Source organism: Myxocyprinus asiaticus, chromosome 48 (assembly GCF_019703515.2).
Source record: "Myxocyprinus asiaticus isolate MX2 ecotype Aquarium Trade chromosome 48, UBuf_Myxa_2, whole genome shotgun sequence".
Lineage (NCBI taxonomy): Eukaryota > Metazoa > Chordata > Actinopteri > Cypriniformes > Catostomidae > Myxocyprinus > Myxocyprinus asiaticus.
In genome coordinates, this window is record NC_059391.1 from 26438322 (window position 1) to 26458225 (window position 19904).

A 19904-nucleotide genomic window follows, 5' to 3' on the forward strand; every position below is an offset into this window, starting at 1 on the left:
CTGCTACAGACTAACCCAAAATTAAACCCTAACCCGAAGAGAAAACTTTGTGCATTTTTAGAATAGAATAAAAAAACATGATTTATTATATTTATATACATTTTTACTATGTTTACCACATATGCAGACTGTTTGTAATCTATCTGATTCTTGAGCATCCTTAAATAGCTGTTGTCTATTTTCACTATTATTTCACTGTATCTTCTTCACACAAACACACACACATACAAGTGTCACGTCCAGAGTACAATAATTCCATCTGTAATGGCCTGCGAGACAAACACAAATGCATTAACCGTACAAACACACACCTGTTAAACATTCACATTATACACTCATGAGCACATCAGCCACAAACACACTCTGTTGAACACACATTTACCTGCAGGGTAATGAGTGAAAATGATGTCAGAATTTTCAGTTTTTGGCAAACTATTCCTTTAACCAGCCAACTTTACTCAGTTATGTACAGTGGAAGTGAAACAGTCATGTGACATCTTTGAGCCAATCAGAGCTGATCAGCTTCCTGTGGTCAATGACTAAGTTTTTAACCATGTCTGAATAAATGATGGGATTAGGCTATTGTATGTAACAGACTCTGGATTAAGCTAGCCGTTGTGAGCGCATGGTCTCTCCGACCGCGTATATCTCTTATATATAATCCCATCAACATAGTCAGGTGAGAGAGCATAACCCACTTACAGTACTGTCCACTGACAAACCCCTTCAGATTTGAATAAACGTGTAATTGGGTCTCCCGTGACTGTCATTACTCCCCAGCCATCTATATTTGCTGATGTCGCTTAATGTTTATGCTAATCTTACAGAGTTTGCACAGACAAGCACCACTCACATTTTGTTTTTGTTTTTTGTTTTTCAGAAAATGTGAATTCTAGTTTAATATCCTGTTTCACTCAGAAATACGCCATGTTACTGAAGTAAAATGGGTTGCACTGCAAAATTTTCATGCAAATTTCATGTCGACTTAAAAAGACTCAACAAATCTGGAACTTAGCGGGAGGGATATGGCTAATTGTATGTAGTTGTTTTTAGTTACTCTCTGACACAAAGTACAGGCTTTCTGGACGATGGATGCTCTGATAGGCTAGCTGAAGGAGGAATGTTAGCATTAGCGTAAAAAAGCGCAAAGATTTACAACCAGTTTAACAGGTTACAACCGAGCTTTAGGCTATCATCAGATAGCAGTCTAAATGGGTGGCTTTGGGTGTCAAATCTGTGACGTTTTATTTATGTGCATACATGATTTAAAAACGTGTGCTTGTTTACAGTTGTTTTAGGTTGTGAGCTCTCTCATTTTCCTCTTCCTATCTCCTCTGTATTGCAGGTCATTGTTACAACACCAATGGAGATGCTAAAGATTCAGCTGCAAGACGCTGGAAGAATAGGTAGATATCTAAAAAAATAAAATAAAAAAGAGAAAATTGTGGAATGAGGTAAAGTGAGAAATGAGAGAAGATACAAGAGAGAGAAGAAAGTTAAGCATTAGCTGATCACGAAGCTCTGCCCTCTTGTGGCCATGTTTCACTCAGGCCTTTCTATCTGCTTTATCTGTGTATTATTGTCAGTCAGATAGATATGATATATCTATGATCACATTGCAGCTGAATGTGGCCAAAATCAGATTTTTTCCACTCACGTGTGACACAGATCTGCTAATTGGATGACAGTGTGAACAGCCACAAGGGATTTGAATCTGACATTTTCAAATTTGATCTGGGCCACTTTCATATGTGGAAATAAATCGGATATGTATCAGATTTTTTCCCATGTGCCTTCAGTCTGAACAATCAGGTCAGATTTGATGTGATTGTTTTTACATTTATCCAACTGAACATTCGTCAACTGTATGCTTGATTTACTGCATAATATGCCAGTTATGGTTTAAAACTTTTAATTTCAAGTCAAATCTTTTCTAGTTAATATAGTTGGTTTGAATTTCACTGTAAGAGTCTCAAGCTGTACCAAAACGTGAATGCAAGCAAGTCAATGGAAATCTAAATGAATAATTACAGATAGCAACTCTTATCTTACATATACAGTGGCAAGAACAAGTTTTACCTGCTTGGGAATTACCTGCATTTATATATAAATGTATCTTCAAATCTGGTTTGATCTTCATTTAAGTTACAATAATGAACAACCACAATCTGTTACATCATTCAAACATTCACAGTGTAGGTTGGAAAACGTATGTGAACCCTAATGACGGCTAATGATGTCAACAAAAGCTAATTAGAGTCAAGAGTTGGCAAACCTGGCATCCAATTAATAAAACGAGATTGGAGGTGTGGGTTAGAGCTACTGTGACTTATAAAAAGCACTCAAACATTTTGAGTTTGCTGTGCACAAGAAGCATCTGCTGATGTGAAACATGCCTCACAAAAATGAGATCTCAGAAGACCTGCAATCAGGAATTGTTGCTTTGCATAAAGCTGGAAAGGGTTACAAAGTTATTAAGAGCATAGATATTCATCTGTCCACAGTTTGACAAATTGTCTATAAATGGACACTATTTAGTACTGTGGCTACTCTCCCTAGAAGTGGCCGTCCAGCCAAGATGACTCAAAGGGCACACCACAGAATGCTCAATGAGGTAAAAAAGAACCCTAGAGTGACAGCTAAAGAATTGAAGGAATCATTGGAACTGGTTAACATGTCTGTTCATGAGTCTACTATACGGAAAACATTAAACAGGCATGGTGTCCATGGCAGGACACCATGAAGGAAGCCGCTGCTTTCCAACAAAAATATTGCTGCATGACTAGAAGTTTGCCAAAGACCACTTTGACACTCCACAACGCTACTGTGAAAATGTTTTGTGGACTGATGAAACTTATGTTGAATTTTTTGGGAGGAACATGCAGCACTATGTATGGCATAAAAATGGCACCACATACCAACATGAAAACATCATCCCAACGGTTAAGTACGGTGGAGGTAGCATCATTATTTGGGGCTGCTTTGTTGCTTCGGAACCTGGACCACTTGCCATCATCGAGGGGTTGTGTTCATTCAATTGGGATGTGTTCAATAAAGACATGAAATACTATCATTGTTTGTGTGTTGTTAGCTTAAGCACATTGTGTTTGTTCATACTTGTAACTTTGATGAAGGTGAAATCACATTTTATGACCAATTAATGGAGAAAACCAGCTAATTCTGTTCTGTATATAATGCCGTTTTCCTGCTCTCCTTCGATTTTATGATGTCTCGCTCATAATATTACATTCTTGAGCTTCAATGGTAATTAAACTCCACCATACACAAGTAATAAAAAAATCATGTATAGAGTTTACAGCACTATACATGGTTTCATTCGTATTGTAAGAATGATAATCTGATGCTTGCTGACGATGTACGAGACGTGAGCCTATCAAATGACACACGTCAACTAAGAACATCTGTTGCGACTTCATTTTCCAGAACTGCATGTGGCGACATACAGTATATGTGTAAATTCCGAAAATGTGTGGAAGAAAACCACGACATGTCTTCATGTTTTTGTGACAGGTGCAGTTTCACGTTAAGGCGCAGACTGACTCATGTGATGCTGCGCGTTTATCGCAAATGTAGGCTACAAAACAGCAAATAATCTCATTGTAAGGGCAAATATTTATTTTTAGTAAAAAGAATGCAAAATAATTATGCATTGCCGACGACGCATTGCCAAAAGAGTCTGTCAGACTGAACTGAAGCCTGTTGATCATCATAACTGGTGACTTGCTCCATTGCTTAAAATATTATGAATTTTGATAATATAACACTAGAGGAGTGTTCTGCTGTATTTTAGTGAAACAAAGGGATTTTGTTGACATTTATAATTTGTTTGGCTATTTTATATGTATAAACAATATATTATTGTATGTCTGTGCGTAAGGGTGCATTTATAGTAATGTAACTCTTTGCTTTGTGTGTGTAGAGGCCCAAAGGAAGCTCATGCCCCAGACAGTGACTCCTGGAGGCCCCGTGGAGGTGAAATCCCCCACAGCTATGCAACTCACCAGAGAATTACTGAAGGAAAAGGGCATCGCGGGTCTTTACAAGGGCTTGGGAGCCACACTGCTCAGGTAGGGTAACATTTACAACCAAACAATGAACAAAATACTAACAGAATGACAACCTAAACTAATTTGGTCTCTTTTCCTTTTCTCCCTTCAGGGATGTCCCTTTTTCTATCATTTATTTCCCTCTATTTGCTAATCTGAATAATCTGGGAAAGAGGGGAGCCGACGGTCCCGCTCCGTTCTACGTCTCTTTTGTTTCCGGCTGCATCGCGGGCAGCACAGCCGCAGTTGCCGTCAATCCTGTAGATGGTAACATACTTTTAACTTAAAGGGATAGTTCACATAAAAATGATACACTCACATGTCATATACTCATCCTTATGACTTCCAAACCAGTACGACTTTCTTTTTTTTCTGTGGAACACAACAGGGAGATGTGCAGTTGAATATTACGTTCAGACTGCTCTTTATTAATACAATGAAATCATGCAATAAACATGCTCTCAAAACAACAAAAATGCACCATAAAAGTAGCCCATATGACTTGTGCTCTATATTTAAAGTCTTCTGAAGTCATACGATAGCTTTTCAGTGAATAAAAACATAGCTTTCTGTCTGTTCCTCACACAAGGTTATTGTATGTCTTCAGAAGTCTTGGAATATAGAACGTGGAATACTTTTATGGTGCATTTTTGTGATAGGGAAAGAAAGCCATAGGGGTTTGGAAAGACATGAGGGTGAGTAGACAGTAGACAGAACAGTACGGTGAACTGTTCCTTGAAATGTCTTTGTACATATACATTATCTTTACCATAATGTAATATCTGCAATAAAATTTGTGATAAGTTCTTGCACTGGTATGTACAGTAGGAGGTGACCACAAACTGCACAGTGTGTTATGCAATGCACAAATCAACATCTGTGCAGTTTCGTAACTGAACATTGAACCGGCTTGAACTGTCTGTACTCTTGTGTGTGTGTGTGTTTCAGTGATAAAGACTAGGTTACAGTCACTAACACGAGGTAGTCAAGAGGACACCTACTCTGGGGTGATGGACTGCATCAGGTGATTTGATACTCTCATTTTTATTGGCTAATAAGGCCATCAGGTGACCTTGTTTTAATAATTGCATTTATTGCAGCAATTTGGTTACAAAAAGTCAGGGGTCTCAAGTATTGACCTTTATCATTGCTAGCAAATGACACGAGTTTGTACAAACAAAACTGTAAATAAGGGTTAGTTCAACCAAAAATGTAAATTATCTAATTATTTGCTCACCCTCATGTTGTTCCAAAGACGCATATGACCAGTGTTGGGTGTAATCTGATTACAAAGTAATTAGTTACTTTTTTAGTAAAAAGTAGTGTAATAGATTATATTTAAAATTCTTGTAATCAGTTTACAGTTATTTAAATTACTTTTAAGAACTTTACTTGGATTACACATATTTCTAAAATAAAATTATTTATGAAGAATGCTTGTAAAATAGAGTACATTTGCATTTCTGTAACACCTGAATGGCCCTATAACGAGTCATTGTAAGGGTGAAATGCGTGATGTACAAGTAAAATATTTACATTTGAATTTGTTGAGAGAAAAAAAAACTTTTCTGTGAAAAGTGTTTTGCAAAGTAACTTAAAAGTACATTAATAAGTGATGATTTTTTTTCACAAAATAATTGGTAAAGTACTCTGATTTATAATCTTAGGGAAGTAATTATTCATTTGTGGTTGATTACATTTTTGCAGTAACTCACCCATCACTGGGTAAATGAGGACAGAATTTTCATTTTTGGGTGAACTATCCCTTAGTTTTGGTAAATTTGTATTAATACTCTATTTTCTATCCGATCACAGGAAAATATTACGTAATGAAGGTCCCACTGCTTTCCTGAAGGGGGCGTACTGCCGAGCTCTCGTCATAGCCCCGCTCTTTGGCATCGCACAGGTGGTCTACTTCCTCGGTGTGGGAGAATTGATCCTGAGCTATCTACCCAAACGGAACAACTAACCAATCATCTCACTGCCTTTTCATCATGCATTGCACCAGTCAGATCTTTTCTCCGCTCTCTCACGTGTCAGAAGGTCGTCATTACAGAAGGATCAAAGCGTAATGTGGACCACTTGACTGATTTTAATTGTTTGTTGTTGTGCCGTTTTTGTTAAAATTGACGTGTATTTTTATCGGAATGTGGTGTTTTTAATATCGAGTGTAAAGTGAGACTGTGTTTGCCAAGCTGCCTGTTTTGTCTCATCCTGTCTCACGCTGAGACAAAATAACCTTGATCATAGATATATGAAATCATTTTACAAGCATTCAATCTAGTGGAGCCATCATCCAACCACTGGGGATGTGTTTTCTATCTCACAACATTTAAACTGTAAAATTCAGGATCCACGATCAATCGTAACACTTTAAAAATGATGCCCTTGTTAAGTATGTGCTAAAATATCAATCTAATTTTAATATCTTGAATCTAGAGGGCATGCAATGTTTTTTGGGAACTTGAAAAGTTTTTCCTTTTGTTATGGCCTAGTATGAATGCCTCTCCTTTGGGCAAGGAACAACCTCAAGAAACAATGGAAGTGTGCGTGTGTTTTCAGAGACATCAGGCATTGCAACAGTGACACATATCATTGGCTATGTGAAAGAAGCAAGACTTTATTTAATGATTTAGACACATATTCTTTAAGTCTGGATAGGCTATCAACTACATGAGTGAAATGGAGAATAATTCAGTTAATTTCTCGAAAAAGCGGAACAGAAACGTATCAGTTACTGGCATATGTGAAATGGATTTGAAAGCTTCTCTCAAATTAACCAAATGAAAGTGGAATTGCCTCCAACCAGGGGTGTAGCATCTTTATAACTGGTAAAAGCTCACCCCATGGTTTTTTGGGAGATCATTTTTATATCTTAAGACAGGGGTGCTCAATCCTGATCCTGAGCTAACTTCCTCCAGAGTTTAGTTCCAACCCTACTCCAACACAGCAGCTGATTCAGGAGTGTTTGATTAGAGTTGAAGTCCACGCAAATCCGTTTTTGTTTGAAAACACACATTGATTTTGCCACGTTTATGCCTCACATCGACACTAGAACTGCATTTACCTTCACCAAGAATGGAGACTTTTGAAAGCATTCTGTATTTCTGCATACTTTGATAACCAAAGTAAAAAGACCAAGTACAACATCTGGTAATCCTTCTATGGTTGGCGTCTACTTACCAGTGAACATGCTCACCAAAATGCTGATAACTACCAAAAATCAGCTGATCCAACAACAACAACAACAACAACAAAATATTTAATCTGCTTTTGACATCAAATGTTAACAGGCATGTGCACAACAATTGTGCACATTAGATAAGCCAATTAGAACACCAGTAAAGGTATTTATAAGTAATGCAAAATCAGTGGTCACATGCACATCTTACACCAATTAGGTTTATTAAGCCGACAACGTGTGTGGTCATGTAAACGCCTTATACGGATTTCCATTATCGAGGTAAGGTCATAAATGGTTTAAGCATAAACTGATCGGCACACATAGATTTTTGCCTATTACCCCCATTTCACATTGAGTAAAAACTATACTGCCGTTCTTACAGGCTTTCCTATGTGCAAAACTGTTGTGCACATGACTATTTACATTCTATCGTCTAAAGCAAAGACTTCTCAGTTGATTTTAAAATCTCATGTAAATGCGTTTGTCTTAAGTTGTCTGATTTTTAAAAAAAAATAAGATTGGAATAATTTTTAGTAGTTATCAGCGTATTGCTGTGCGTATATTTTGCTCCGCTCCGCTCCAACCCTGTCCACTGCAAACTCACATTCTCCTGTTATACAATTCCATTACTAAATATTTCATTTTATTTTAATGTGAAAACAATTGCAATGCCTTATGCAGTTTTAGAGTTCATATCTGTTGGATTACATGGCCAGCGTTACAGCTACATCTGGTCCAGTTCTATCAGGAAGACTCGCAGACTTGAGTAAAGTTTTAGATTACTTTTATTTGATGAATATAAAACAGAAAATGTAATGTCTCTCTTTGGCGTAAGCCCCGTCTGGCGGTCCGAAGAAGTTGTACTCGGAACCATCAGATCCTGCCAGAGATAAGAGGCAGGGGCGAGGAGCCTACCTCCATGCAGGATGGGACTCAACTGGTGGCGGTGGGGTGGTAGAGGTTGCCGTGTTAGCACACTGAAACAGCAATGTGATAGATTGTGAGCAGACTTATAAAGTGATGGCTTACATGTGACTGGCTAGGAGTTACCTAGCTAATGGTGCGATGATGTACAGCTGCTAGCCTTCCCGCTAGAACTACACTGCGCTTACATTTCTAGCAAAGAGAAAGAATGCTAACAAATTGCTAACATGCTGGAATGCTAACAAGTTAGTTAATAGACACAACGCTTGATTTGCAAAAGTCAAAGTAATGTGTTTATTGATTGTAAGGCCCATCCCTCTGAATTTATGAGAGGCTAGGTTAGTTGTTAGTTGTTAATCGTCATTCAAATTTTGCGAAAAGCACACCGTCATGGAGTAACGTTCCAGACTTCGGACTTGATAATCCTTACTCTATAGATGTATACACGCATATAGTATATCTCACTATATATTTGTATCAATAGTTTTATTAGTGTCTAATTGTGTGTGTGTGTGTGATCATTGTTGATTACTGTGTAATGTATATATGCAGATGATATGAACTGTTATGATTATGGGTTTTGTTTTGTTTTGTGTATGATGGCTTATTTGCACACCTGCCCATTCCTTCTGTTTATCTTTTTGGCATCTGTAATCCTGATATTTAAAGGGATAGTTCACCCAAAAAGAAAGGAAGTTTAGGCAGTTTGTGAGTCTCAGTCACCTTTCACTTTCATTGCATTCTTTTTCCATACATTAAAAGTAAATGGTTACTGAAGCTGTCATTCTGCCTAACATTTCCTGCAGTGTTCCACAAAAGAAAGAAAATCATACATGTTTGGAACAAAATGAGAGTGAGTAAATGACATAATTTAATTTTTGGGTGAACTATCCCTTTAATATGCCAGTTTACACTTTGGTCTTTGAATCAGACCTGTAATGTATCATGCAGGAACAACCATTGTTTCAGCTCAAATGGCTATGTGAAGCGTGTGACCTTTTTTAATGCTAGAATGCACTACCAAATGAACCGAACCAAAACTAAAATGGTTTCAAGATGTATTGCTTCTTTACTTGATGCTGATCGGTTTTATTTATTGCAGACATTTGCAGATACTTTTGGGTTGATCCAAAATATTGTGGAAACAAGCCTATATTGAGAACTCAAAAGGAAAGCATTGTCTTTCTGCTTACAAAATGTGCTGTCACGATACCCGACATTGCTGCCGTCGGCTAGAGTGAGATAAGATTGTCTATTGGCTCTGGCTCACAAATGATCGCTTTGCCTAGCTCTGTTAGAGTCGATTTTCATACTACCAAATGATTCCTGACCAAATCCCTGCCAACTGTATACTACCTGTTTCACAAGCTTTCTTTTCCTTTTTCCTTTTCCTTTTCCATACATTTTCACTTCCTTTACTTTTTCCCCATTTCTTTTTCCTTTCCCTCCCTTTTTCCCTTTTCCCTTTTCTTTTCCTTTTCCCTTCCCTTCCTTTCCTTTCCTTTCATTTTCCTTTTCATTTCCTTTCCCCTTCCTATCCTTTTTCCTTTTCCTTTCTTTTCTCCTTTTAATTTCCTTTCCATTTCCCTTTCCTTTTTCCCTTGCTTTCCTCTACCCATTTCTTTTTGCTGCTCCCTTTTTCTCTTTCCTATTTCTTTTCCTTTATTATTTCCCCTTTCCTTCCTTTACTTTTTCCATTTCCTTTCTCTTTCCTTTTCCTTTTCCCTTGCCCTTCCTTTCTTTTCCCCCATTTCTTTTCTGGTTCCCTTTTCCTTTCTCCCTTTCATTTCCTTTCCTTTCCCCCCCATTTATTTTACCTGTTCCCCTTTTCCCTTTCCTTTTCTCTTCCTTTTTCCTGTTTCCTTTCCCCTTTCCATTCGTTTTCCATTTTCCATTTCCTTCCCTTCCCTTTCCCAATGTTGGCATTATTACACTGTCTGCCCTTCACTGTAACTCAGACTGCTAACCAGTAACTATGTCATACTGGTCATATACACACTGCAAAGTCTAGGAAGTGACATCATTTATTTGCAGGACTGAATCCCTTATGTTATCGTTCTGTGTGTGAGTGTGTCACTCCCCAAATTGCAATGGTTGAAACATTGATAACCGAAACAATGTTTGGTGTCTCGTGGCTGTAAAAACAAATATGGATGTCAATATTTTAACAGTTTTTTGACCAAATTAATGTTAGCACCTGGAATATTATCATCTGGCAATTGTTTATAAGCCACTATCGAAAGAAGCGCAGAGTTTTGTTTACGCTCATTAAGCTGCTGCTCTGTGTCTCGCACTTCTAATTACACCATTAACAATTATAACAACACACTACATGGACTTAATGACAATTTGATTGTCACTACAACGTTTCGGCAGTGAATTTGGTTATAGAATGCAGTTGGAACCAAACTGTGTGTACAGATTGGGATTAAGCACTTTGACGAGGACTGACAGCAGTGTGTACGTGGCCACTGAATACCCAAAAGTCAGTCTATTATAAAGCAACTCTGAGCTGTCTTACAGGAGAAAGCCATTTAAATGTGCTTTAAGTCTGAACAATCAGGATTTTTAGGATTTCCACACCCAATTTGAAGGCTTTTGTGGCATGTCTGATTTTCTAAAGTACTTTGGCTAACATGGTCCTACAATTGAAGAACGTTTCAGAGGGATAGATGGTGCTGTCTTACAAGTAAACATCTCTAGGCTTGGTGAAGATGTATTTTTTTCACAAATTAAAAACTGTTCAGATGTTCTTCTTTGTTTAACGTTAAAGGTCATGAGTCATACTTTACAAGGTCTGAATGTGTCCAAATGGCATAACCTTTCTGACTGGCTTAATGGTTAAATGCAAGTGTAATGTAAAATTGAAGTTTTATGCCTAATTTGAAATTACTAATGGTTTTGCTCAGCCGACCCTGATGACCTTAATTGTTTTGTTGTTGCCTTGTCTTTGTTTCGCCAGCTTTGCTTTTGTTCTGTTTTCTCCTAAACATTCCAAATGCTCACATATCTCAAGATATTTATTGTCATTATTCTGATGATTATTATCTGTTGTTATTTGCTTTGATTTTTTTGTAATGATGATTTCATCTTATTTTAAACTGTGTTTTTGTTTAGTTTTCTAAATTGTACATTTTTAATCATACCTCTGATTCTTAATGTGATTTCTTCCATGTTCTTTAATCAGCTGTGAATTTAAACTCATTGTGTTTTGTGACCGGTCATGTACTTTATGTATGAATATTGGGAGGGGGTTTAATTGTGTGCAAGGAATGTGAGTGTGTGTGATGGTGTTGTGCATTTCTTTTTTGTTGTTTATGTAATACTAAAGTCTTATTCATTTTCTCCCTCCAATTCACTTTCCACCATCTGTCTGTCTTCCTTTTTTTGTACTAGGAGGAATTAGACAGCAGGTGGCAAAAACACCAGAAATAGCATTGATTTTACAATCAACAGAAAAACAAACAAACAAACAAAATAAACAAGCACAATAAAATATCTGGCAAAAGCGCAATACTCACACGCACCCACTGATGACGCCTCCTTTGATATTGTACAAAATTCTGTATGCTAGAGTACAGATATTATAAGCAATTTATGTATCACCTGTTTTGTATTTGACAAACCAGAGAATGTATCTTTTAATCATGTAACCATTGTTGATAGATAGAATTACATTTTATTTGGTAGTAAATTAGATGTTAATATTTGTAATTTCACTCTACATCTAATGAAGATAATATATATATAAATATATATATGCTGCAAGTGGACCAGCACACATTTATGCACTAATTAAGAAATAATCAGAAGACGCATAAACAGGTATATCTCACAACAACATGCCTAGGTCACATTTTACTGCAAATATAGTCAAAAGTTTGGAATAATGTACAGATTTTGTTCTTATGGAAAGAAATTGGTACTTTTAATCACCAAAGTGGCATTCAGCTGATCACAATGTATAGTCAGGACATTAATAACGTGAAAAATTACTATTACAATTTGAAAAAAACTACTTCAAAGAGTTCTCATAAAAAAATCCTCCATGTGAGCAATGACAGCTTTGCAGATCTTTGGCATTCTAGCTGTCAGTTTGTCCAGATACTCAGGTGACATTTCACCCCACACTTCCTGTAGCACTTGCCATAGATGTGTCTGTCTTGTCGGGCACTTCTCACACAACTTACAGTCTAGCTGATCCCACAAAAGCTCAATGGGGTTAAGATCCATAACACTCTTTTCCAATTATCTGTTGTCCAATGTCTGTGTTTCTTTGCCCACTCGAACCTTTTCTTTTTGTTTTTCTGTTTCAAAAGTGGCTTTTTCTTTGCAATTCTTCCCATAAGGCCTGCACCCCTGAGTCTTCTCTTTACTGTTGTACATGAAACTGGTGTTGAGCGGGTAGAATTCAATGAAGCTGTCAGCTGAGGACATGTGAGGCGTCTATTTCTCAAACTAGAGACTCTGATGTACTTATCCTCTTGTTTAGTTGTACATCTGGTCTTCCACATCTCTTTCTGTCCTTGTTAGAGCCAGTTGTCCTTTGTCTGTGAAGACTGTAGTGTACACCTTTATATGAAAGCTGTTTCTTTTTTGCCATTTTTGGCCTAATATTGACCTTAAGACATGCCAGTCTATTGCATACTGTGACAACTCAAAAACAAACACAAAGACAATGTTAAGCTTCATTTAACGAACCAAATAGCTTTCAACTGTGTTTGATATAATGGCAAGTGATTTTCTAGAACCAAATGATCAATTTATCATGATTACTCAAGGATAAGGTGTTGGAGTAATGGCTGCTGTCTAGATTTGATCAAAAATGACTTTTTTCAAATAGTGATGGTGCTGTTTTTTACATCAGTAATGTCCTGACTATACTGTGTGATCAGTTGAATGCCACTTTGGTGAATTAAAATACCAATTTCCTTTCGAAACAGCAAAATATGTACATTATTCCAAACTTTTGGCCGCAAGTGTATATTTTTATATTTGAGTGAAATATGACCTGGACATTGTGATTCAATTATGCTGCTGTTTATTCTAGAGTTATAGATAGAACGTCCTCCTTCAACAACATCTTTGCTTTCCTTCTTTAGAAGGAAAAGTGCAATAATGCACTTAGAGTAGTCACACTATACACAAACATGCAAAATGCACAAGGCCCTTCTGGAAGTCAATGTAAATCTATATGTCAAGGCAGAGTGAGTGTTGTGTACGAGTTTTGTCACATGTGAGACCGAAATGTTTTAGCCATTGTTGCAAAAACTAAAGACACACTGATCATGTTGCATTCCTTGTCAGATTGTTGTTCAATAAAAATACATTTGTTCATATCAGTATTTTTTATTTATTTTTTGCTTGTAATGGTTCTTTCTGATTAATAATGCTCATTTTTATAGTGTTATAAAAACTGCTCCATTTTTATTATTTTGCATTTAAGAGACTTATGGCTTTAACTAGACAATTACGACAACTAACTCATGCGTTTTAGTCAATTACAAAGCCATAAGATGAAACAGTCCATTTAATTTTGTCCGTTCACATATTTTAGGTGCTTTAGAAGAGAAGTTATTAGCTTTACAAAAATAAGGAGACATCACGGTTACAGTGCAGCACTTAAAATGGAAGTGAATGGGGCCAATCTGTAAGCGTTAAAATACTCACTGTTTCAAAAGTATAGCCACAAGATGTAAACAATATACATGTTAACAAGATTTCAGTGTGAAAATCTCTGCTAGACATGATTTTAGTGCGATAAAATCTCTTTCAGTGTTTTATGTGGTTACGTTTTCATGGCAGTGAAATTGTTATATTGTATATCATTTTACACAGATGAGGTTTGTAAGTGATTTTATTACAGTAAAATTATGTTTACACATTTAATGTTTGCGTCTTGTGGCTATACTTTTGAAACAGTGTGTATTTAAATGTTTATTGACTGGCCCCCATTCACTTCCATTGTAATGCCTCACTGCAACCCCGATTTTTTTATTTTTTTATTTAGTAATCGACATTATGCCACAAATGCTATTGACTGAGCATTCCTTTAAAGAAATAACTGGTACTTTTGAAAGATGTGTAGAATAACATATCAGTTCAAGACCACTGTTTAAAAAATTGGATAAGACCAAATGAAACACAAAATAAACATTAATTAGTGTATTTTAAAAGGATAGTTCACCCAAGAAATGAAAATTTGGACAAAGAAGCATCAAAATGAATCAAATGTCATTCACATTTATTCAAATAAAGACACATTTTACCAGGTTTGATGCCAATGAAGCCAAACAGGCATTGATTCTCACATGTAACTGATCACAAAGTGTTAAGTTCGAATATGAGAAAGTGCAAATAAGATTTGAGAGCAACAGTTGACCGAAAACTGACTTAAATTGTAGTACTTGTGCTTTTTGTCATTTTTTTTTTTTTTTAGATGGACAGCAACTGGTTACTGTCTGCTTTCTTTGTATGGAAAAAACAAAACAACAAAACAATAAACATAAACATTGTGCTAAACATCTGAATGAGTAAATGATTTAAATTTTCAACTATTCAGGAGTTCAGGGGCTGGTTAAGGTCATTATGTCTGTGCAATATTCAGAATAGGCCTCTAGATGTCACTGTGGTGTTGCTATAAATAATTCACAGCCTGTGGAATGATGAAATATGAATGATTTGATCCTTTGAGACACATGAGCATTGCAACTCTTAATACGACCCATTCTTACATTATAAAACTGCAAGACTGAGGGCCATTCAGACAACACATTGATTAATATTTTAAAAACGGCCCAGATTTTGTTTGCCTACTGCTTCAATAATGGTAACCGAAAAAACAGCTTTAATGTGATTTATAACTGAATTCGATTTTCTTTTCCGTCTTATTTCTCTAGTGGAAATAAGAAAGGAAATTTAATCAGTACGCTTACTAACAAACACACACCCAAAAGACAGTTTGGATGTGCGCGCGCGCGCGCGTGTGTACCTATTGAAATTCAATGTACTTTCAGGGTTAGGTTTCACATCGACTGGAGTAGAAAGTGCATTCAGCTCTATTGTTTACTATAGAGAACACTATATATGTACTCTGCGGGTCATTTACTGTTTTCTTTATGCGTGACATCAAAACACACAATAGCAGTGAGTCATTGCACATTTACAATAAGTGCACTCCGTATAAATGCATAAAAATGCACATGATCTCAGCCTATTAAATTCAGATTCATCCTTTACGGTGAGTGGCTTTGATGCTAGAGCTTGAGATATGAAATATTACGCAACCATTGTTCCCTCACAATGTTCCCTAACTCTGAGGATTGTTTTTTTTTCCAGCAGGATAATGCTCCATGCAGAAATATTGATTTCTGAACTCTTTCTAAGTTAAAACATTAGTATTGTGTTGTTTAAAAATGAATATGAACTTGTTTTCTCTGCATTATTCGAGGTCTGAAAACACGGCATCTTTTTTGTTATTTTGACCAGTTGTCATTTTCTGCAAATAAATGCTCTAAATGACAATATTTTTATTTGGAATTTGGGAGAAATGTTGTCAGTTAGGATCAATACTTTATTTTAGGAATGTGAAATGTCAGAATAATAGTAGAGAGAATGATTTATTTCAGCTTTTATTTCTTTCATCACATTCCCAGTGGGTCAGATGTATTCCTTATACTCTGATTATTGCAATAATCAGAGTATTGGTGTACATGTAAACGTAGCCATTGTGTTAATTTTGTTGTGTTGTGGCTTAATTTAATTGTGTTGTGGCTCATTTCCATTGTGTTGTGACTTATTTCCAGTGTGTTGTGGCTCATTTCCAGTGTGTTGTGGCTCATTTCCAGTGTGTTGTGACTTATTTCCGTTGTGTTGTGGCTAATTTCCAGTGTGCTGTGGCTCATTTCCAATGTGTTGTGGCTCATTTCCAGTGTGTTGTGGCTCATTTCCAATGTGTTGTGGCTCATTTCCAGTGTGTTGTGACTTATTTCCAGTGTGTTGTGGCTCATTTCCAATGTGTTGTGGCTCATTTCCAGTGTGTTGTGACTTATTTCCAGTGTGTTGTGGCTCATTTCCATTGTGTTGTGACTTATTTCCAGTGTGTTGTGGCTCATTTCCATTGTGTTGTGACTTATTTCCAGTGTGTTGTGGCTCATTTCCATTGTGTTGTGACTTATTTCCAGTGTGTTGTGGCTCATTTCCATTGTGTTGTGACTTATTTCCAGTGTGTTGTGACTTATTTCCATTGTGTTGTGACTTATTTCCATTGTGTTGTGACTTATTTCCAGTGTGTTGTGGCTCATTTCCATTGTGTTGTGACTTATTTCCAGTGTGTTGTGGCTCATTTCCATTGTGTTGTGACTTATTTCCATTGTGTTGTGGCTCATTTCCATTGTGTTGTGACTTATTTCCAGTGTGTTGTGACTTATTTCCAGTGTGTTGTGACTTATTTCCAGTGTGTTGTGGCTCATTTCCATTGTGTTGTGACTTATTTCCAGTGTGTTGTGGCTCATTTCCATTGTGTTGTGACTTATTTCCATTGTGTTGTGGCTCATTTCCATTGTGTTGTGACTTATTTCCAGTGTGTTGTGACTTATTTCCATTGTGTTGTGGCTCATTTCCATTGTGTTGTGACTTATTTCCAGTGTGTTGTGGCTCATTTCCATTGTGTTGTGACTTATTTCCAGTGTGTTGTGGCTCATTTCCATTGTGTTGTGACTTATTTCCAGTGTGTTGTGGCTCATTTCCATTGTGTTGTGACTTATTTCCAGTGTGTTGTGACTTATTTCCAGTGTGTTGTGACTTATTTCCATTGTGTTGTGACTTATTTCCAGTGTGTTGTGACTTATTTTCAGTGTGCTGTGGCTCATTTCCATTGTGTTGTGACTTATTTCCAGTGTGTTGTGGCTCATTTCCATTGTGTTGTGACTTATTTCCAGTGTGTTGTGGCTCATTTCCATTGTGTTGTGACTTATTTCCAGTGTGTTGTGACTTATTTTCAGTGTGCTGTGGCTCATTTCCATTGTGTTGTGACTTATTTCCAGTGTGTTGTGGCTCATTTCCAGTGTGTTGTGACTTATTTCCGTTGTGTTGTGGCTCATTTCCAATGTGTTGTGACTTATTTCCAGTGTGTTGTGACTTATTTCCGTTGTGTTGTGGCTAATTTCCAGTGTGTTGTGGCTCATTTCCAGTGTGTTGTGACTTATTTCCAGTGTGTTGTGGCTCATTTCCAGTGTGTTGTGACTTATTTCCGTTGTGTTGTGGCTAATTTCCGTTGTGTTGTGGCTAATTTCCAGTGTGTTGTGGCTCATTTCCAATGTGTTGTGGCTCATTTCCAGTGTGTTGTGACTTATTTCCGTTGTGTTGTGGCTAATTTCCAGTGTGTTGTGGCTCATTTCCGTTGTGTTGAAGCTCATTTCCATTGTGTTGTGGCTTATTTCCAGTGTGTTTTGACTTATTTCCAGTGTGTTGTGACTTATTTCCAGTGTGTTGTGGCTCATTTCCAGTGTGTTGTGACTTATTTCCGTTGTGTTGTGGCTCATTTCCAGTGTGTTGTGACTTATTTCTGTTGTGTTGTGGCTAATTTCCAGTGTGTTGTGGCTCATTTCCAATGTGTTGTGGCTCATTTCCAGTGTGTTGTGACTTATTTCCGTTGTGTTGTGGCTCATTTCCAATGTGTTGTGGCTCATTTCCAATGTGTTGTGGCTCATTTCCAGTGTGTTGTGGCTCATTTCCAGTGTGTTGTGACTTATTTCTGTTGTGTTGTGGCTCATTTCCAGTGTGTTATTGCTCATTTCCATTGTGTTGTGGCTTATTTCCAGTGTGTTGTGACTTATTTCCAGCATGTTGTGACTTATTTCCATTATGTTGTGGCTCATTTCCATTATGTTGTGGCTCATTTCCAGTGTGTTGTGACTTATTTCCATTGTGTTGTGACTCATTTCCATTGTGTTGTGACTTATTTCCAGTGTGTTGTGGCTCATTTCCAGTGTGTTGTGGCTCATTTTCAGTGTGTAGTGGCTCATTTCCATTGTGTTGTGGCTTATTTCCAGTGTGTTGTGACTTATTTCCAGCATGTTGTGACTTATTTCCATTATGTTGTGGCTCATTTCCATTATGTTGTGGCTCATTTCCAGTGTGTTGTGACTTATTTCCATTGTGTTGTGACTCATTTCCATTGTGTTGTGACTTATTTCCAGTGTGTTGTGGCTCATTTCCATTGTGTTGTGGCTCATTTCCAGTGTGTTGTGGCTCATTTTCAGTGTGTAGTGGCTCATTTCCAGTGTGTTGTTGCTCATTTCCAGTGTGTTGTGGCTCATTTCCAGTGTGTTGTGGCTCAGTTTCAGTGTGTTGTGGCTCATTTTCAGTGTGTAGTGGCTCATTTCCAGTGTGTTGTTGCTCATTTCCAGTGTGTTGTGGCTCATTTCCAGTGTGTTGTGGCTCATTTCCATTGTGTTATGGCTCATTTCCAGTGTGTTGTGGCTCATTTCCATTGTGTTATGGCTCATTTCCAGTGTGCTGTGGCTCATTTCCATTGTGTTGTGGCTCATTTCCATTGTGTTGTGGCTCATTTCCATTGTGTTGTGGCCTATTTCCATTGTGTTGTGGCTTATTTCCATTGTGTTATGGCTCATTTCCAGTGTGCTGTGGCTCATTTCCATTGTGTTGTGGCTCATTTCCATTGTATTGTGGCCTATTTCCATTGTGTTGTGGCTCATTTCCATTGTATTGTGACTCATTTCCAGCATGTTGTGACTTATTTCCAGTGTGTTGTGGCTTATTTCCTTTGTATTGTGGCTCATTTCCATTGTGTTATGGCTCATTTCCAGTGTGCTGTGGCTCATTTCCATTGTGTTGTGGCTCATTTCCATTGTGTTGTGGCTCATTTCCATTGTGTTGTGGCCTATTTCCATTGTGTTGTGGCTTATTTCCATTGTGTTATGGCTCATTTCCAGTGTGCTGTGGCTCATTTCCATTGTGTTGTGGCTCATTTCCATTGTATTGTGGCCTATTTCCATTGTGTTGTGGCTCATTTCCATTGTATTGTGACTCATTTCCAGCATGTTGTGACTTATTTCCAGTGTGTTGTGGCTTATTTCCTTTGTATTGTGGCTCATTTCCAGTGTGTTGAGGCTCATTTCCATTGTGTTATGACTTATTTCCATTGTATTGAGGCTCATTACCAGTGTGTTGAAGCTCATTTCCAGTGTGTTGAGGCTCATTTCCATTGTGTTATGACTTATTTCCATTGTATTGAGGCTCATTACCAGTGTGTTGAAGCTCATTTCCATTGTGTTGTGACTTATTTCCATTGTGTTGTGGCTCATTTCCAGTGTGTTGTGGCTCATTTTCAGTGTGTAGTGGCTCATTTCCAGTGTGTTGTTGCTCATTTCCATTGTGTTGTGGCCTATTTCCATTGTGTTGTGGCTTATTTCCATTGTGTTATGGCTCATTTCCAGTGTGCTGTGGCTCATTTCCATTGTGTTGTGGCTCATTTCCAGTGTGTTGTGGCTCATTTCCATTGTGTTGTGGCTCATTTCCATTGTGTTGTGGCCTATTTCCATTGTGTTGTGGCTCATTTCCATTGTATTGTGACTCATTTCCAGCATGTTGTGACTTATTTCCAGTGTGTTGTGGCTTATTTCCTTTGTATTGTGGCTCATTTCCAGTGTGTTGAGGCTCATTTCCATTGTGTTATGACTTATTTCCATTGTATTGAGGCTCATTAC

The 19904-nt window shown here is 37.3% G+C and overlaps 1 protein-coding gene across 4 annotated transcripts in view; it reads left to right on the forward strand.

The window, feature by feature from the left end:
* Window positions 1–13512, forward strand: part of LOC127437195 (mitochondrial glutamate carrier 1-like) — a 36684-nt gene extending 23172 nt beyond the window's left edge. For all 4 annotated transcript variants that reach the window (XM_051691969.1, XM_051691970.1, XM_051691972.1 and 1 more), the window contains exons 7-11: window positions 1346–1406; window positions 3941–4088; window positions 4180–4334; window positions 5016–5091; window positions 5883–13512. In XM_051691969.1, coding sequence (XP_051547929.1) covers window positions 1346–1406; window positions 3941–4088; window positions 4180–4334; window positions 5016–5091; window positions 5883–6036 — 594 coding nt within the window. In that variant the 3' untranslated portion in view covers window positions 6037–13512. The remainder of the gene's footprint in view (window positions 1–1345; window positions 1407–3940; window positions 4089–4179; window positions 4335–5015; window positions 5092–5882) is intronic.
* The last annotated feature ends 6392 nt before the right edge of the window (window positions 13513–19904 follow it).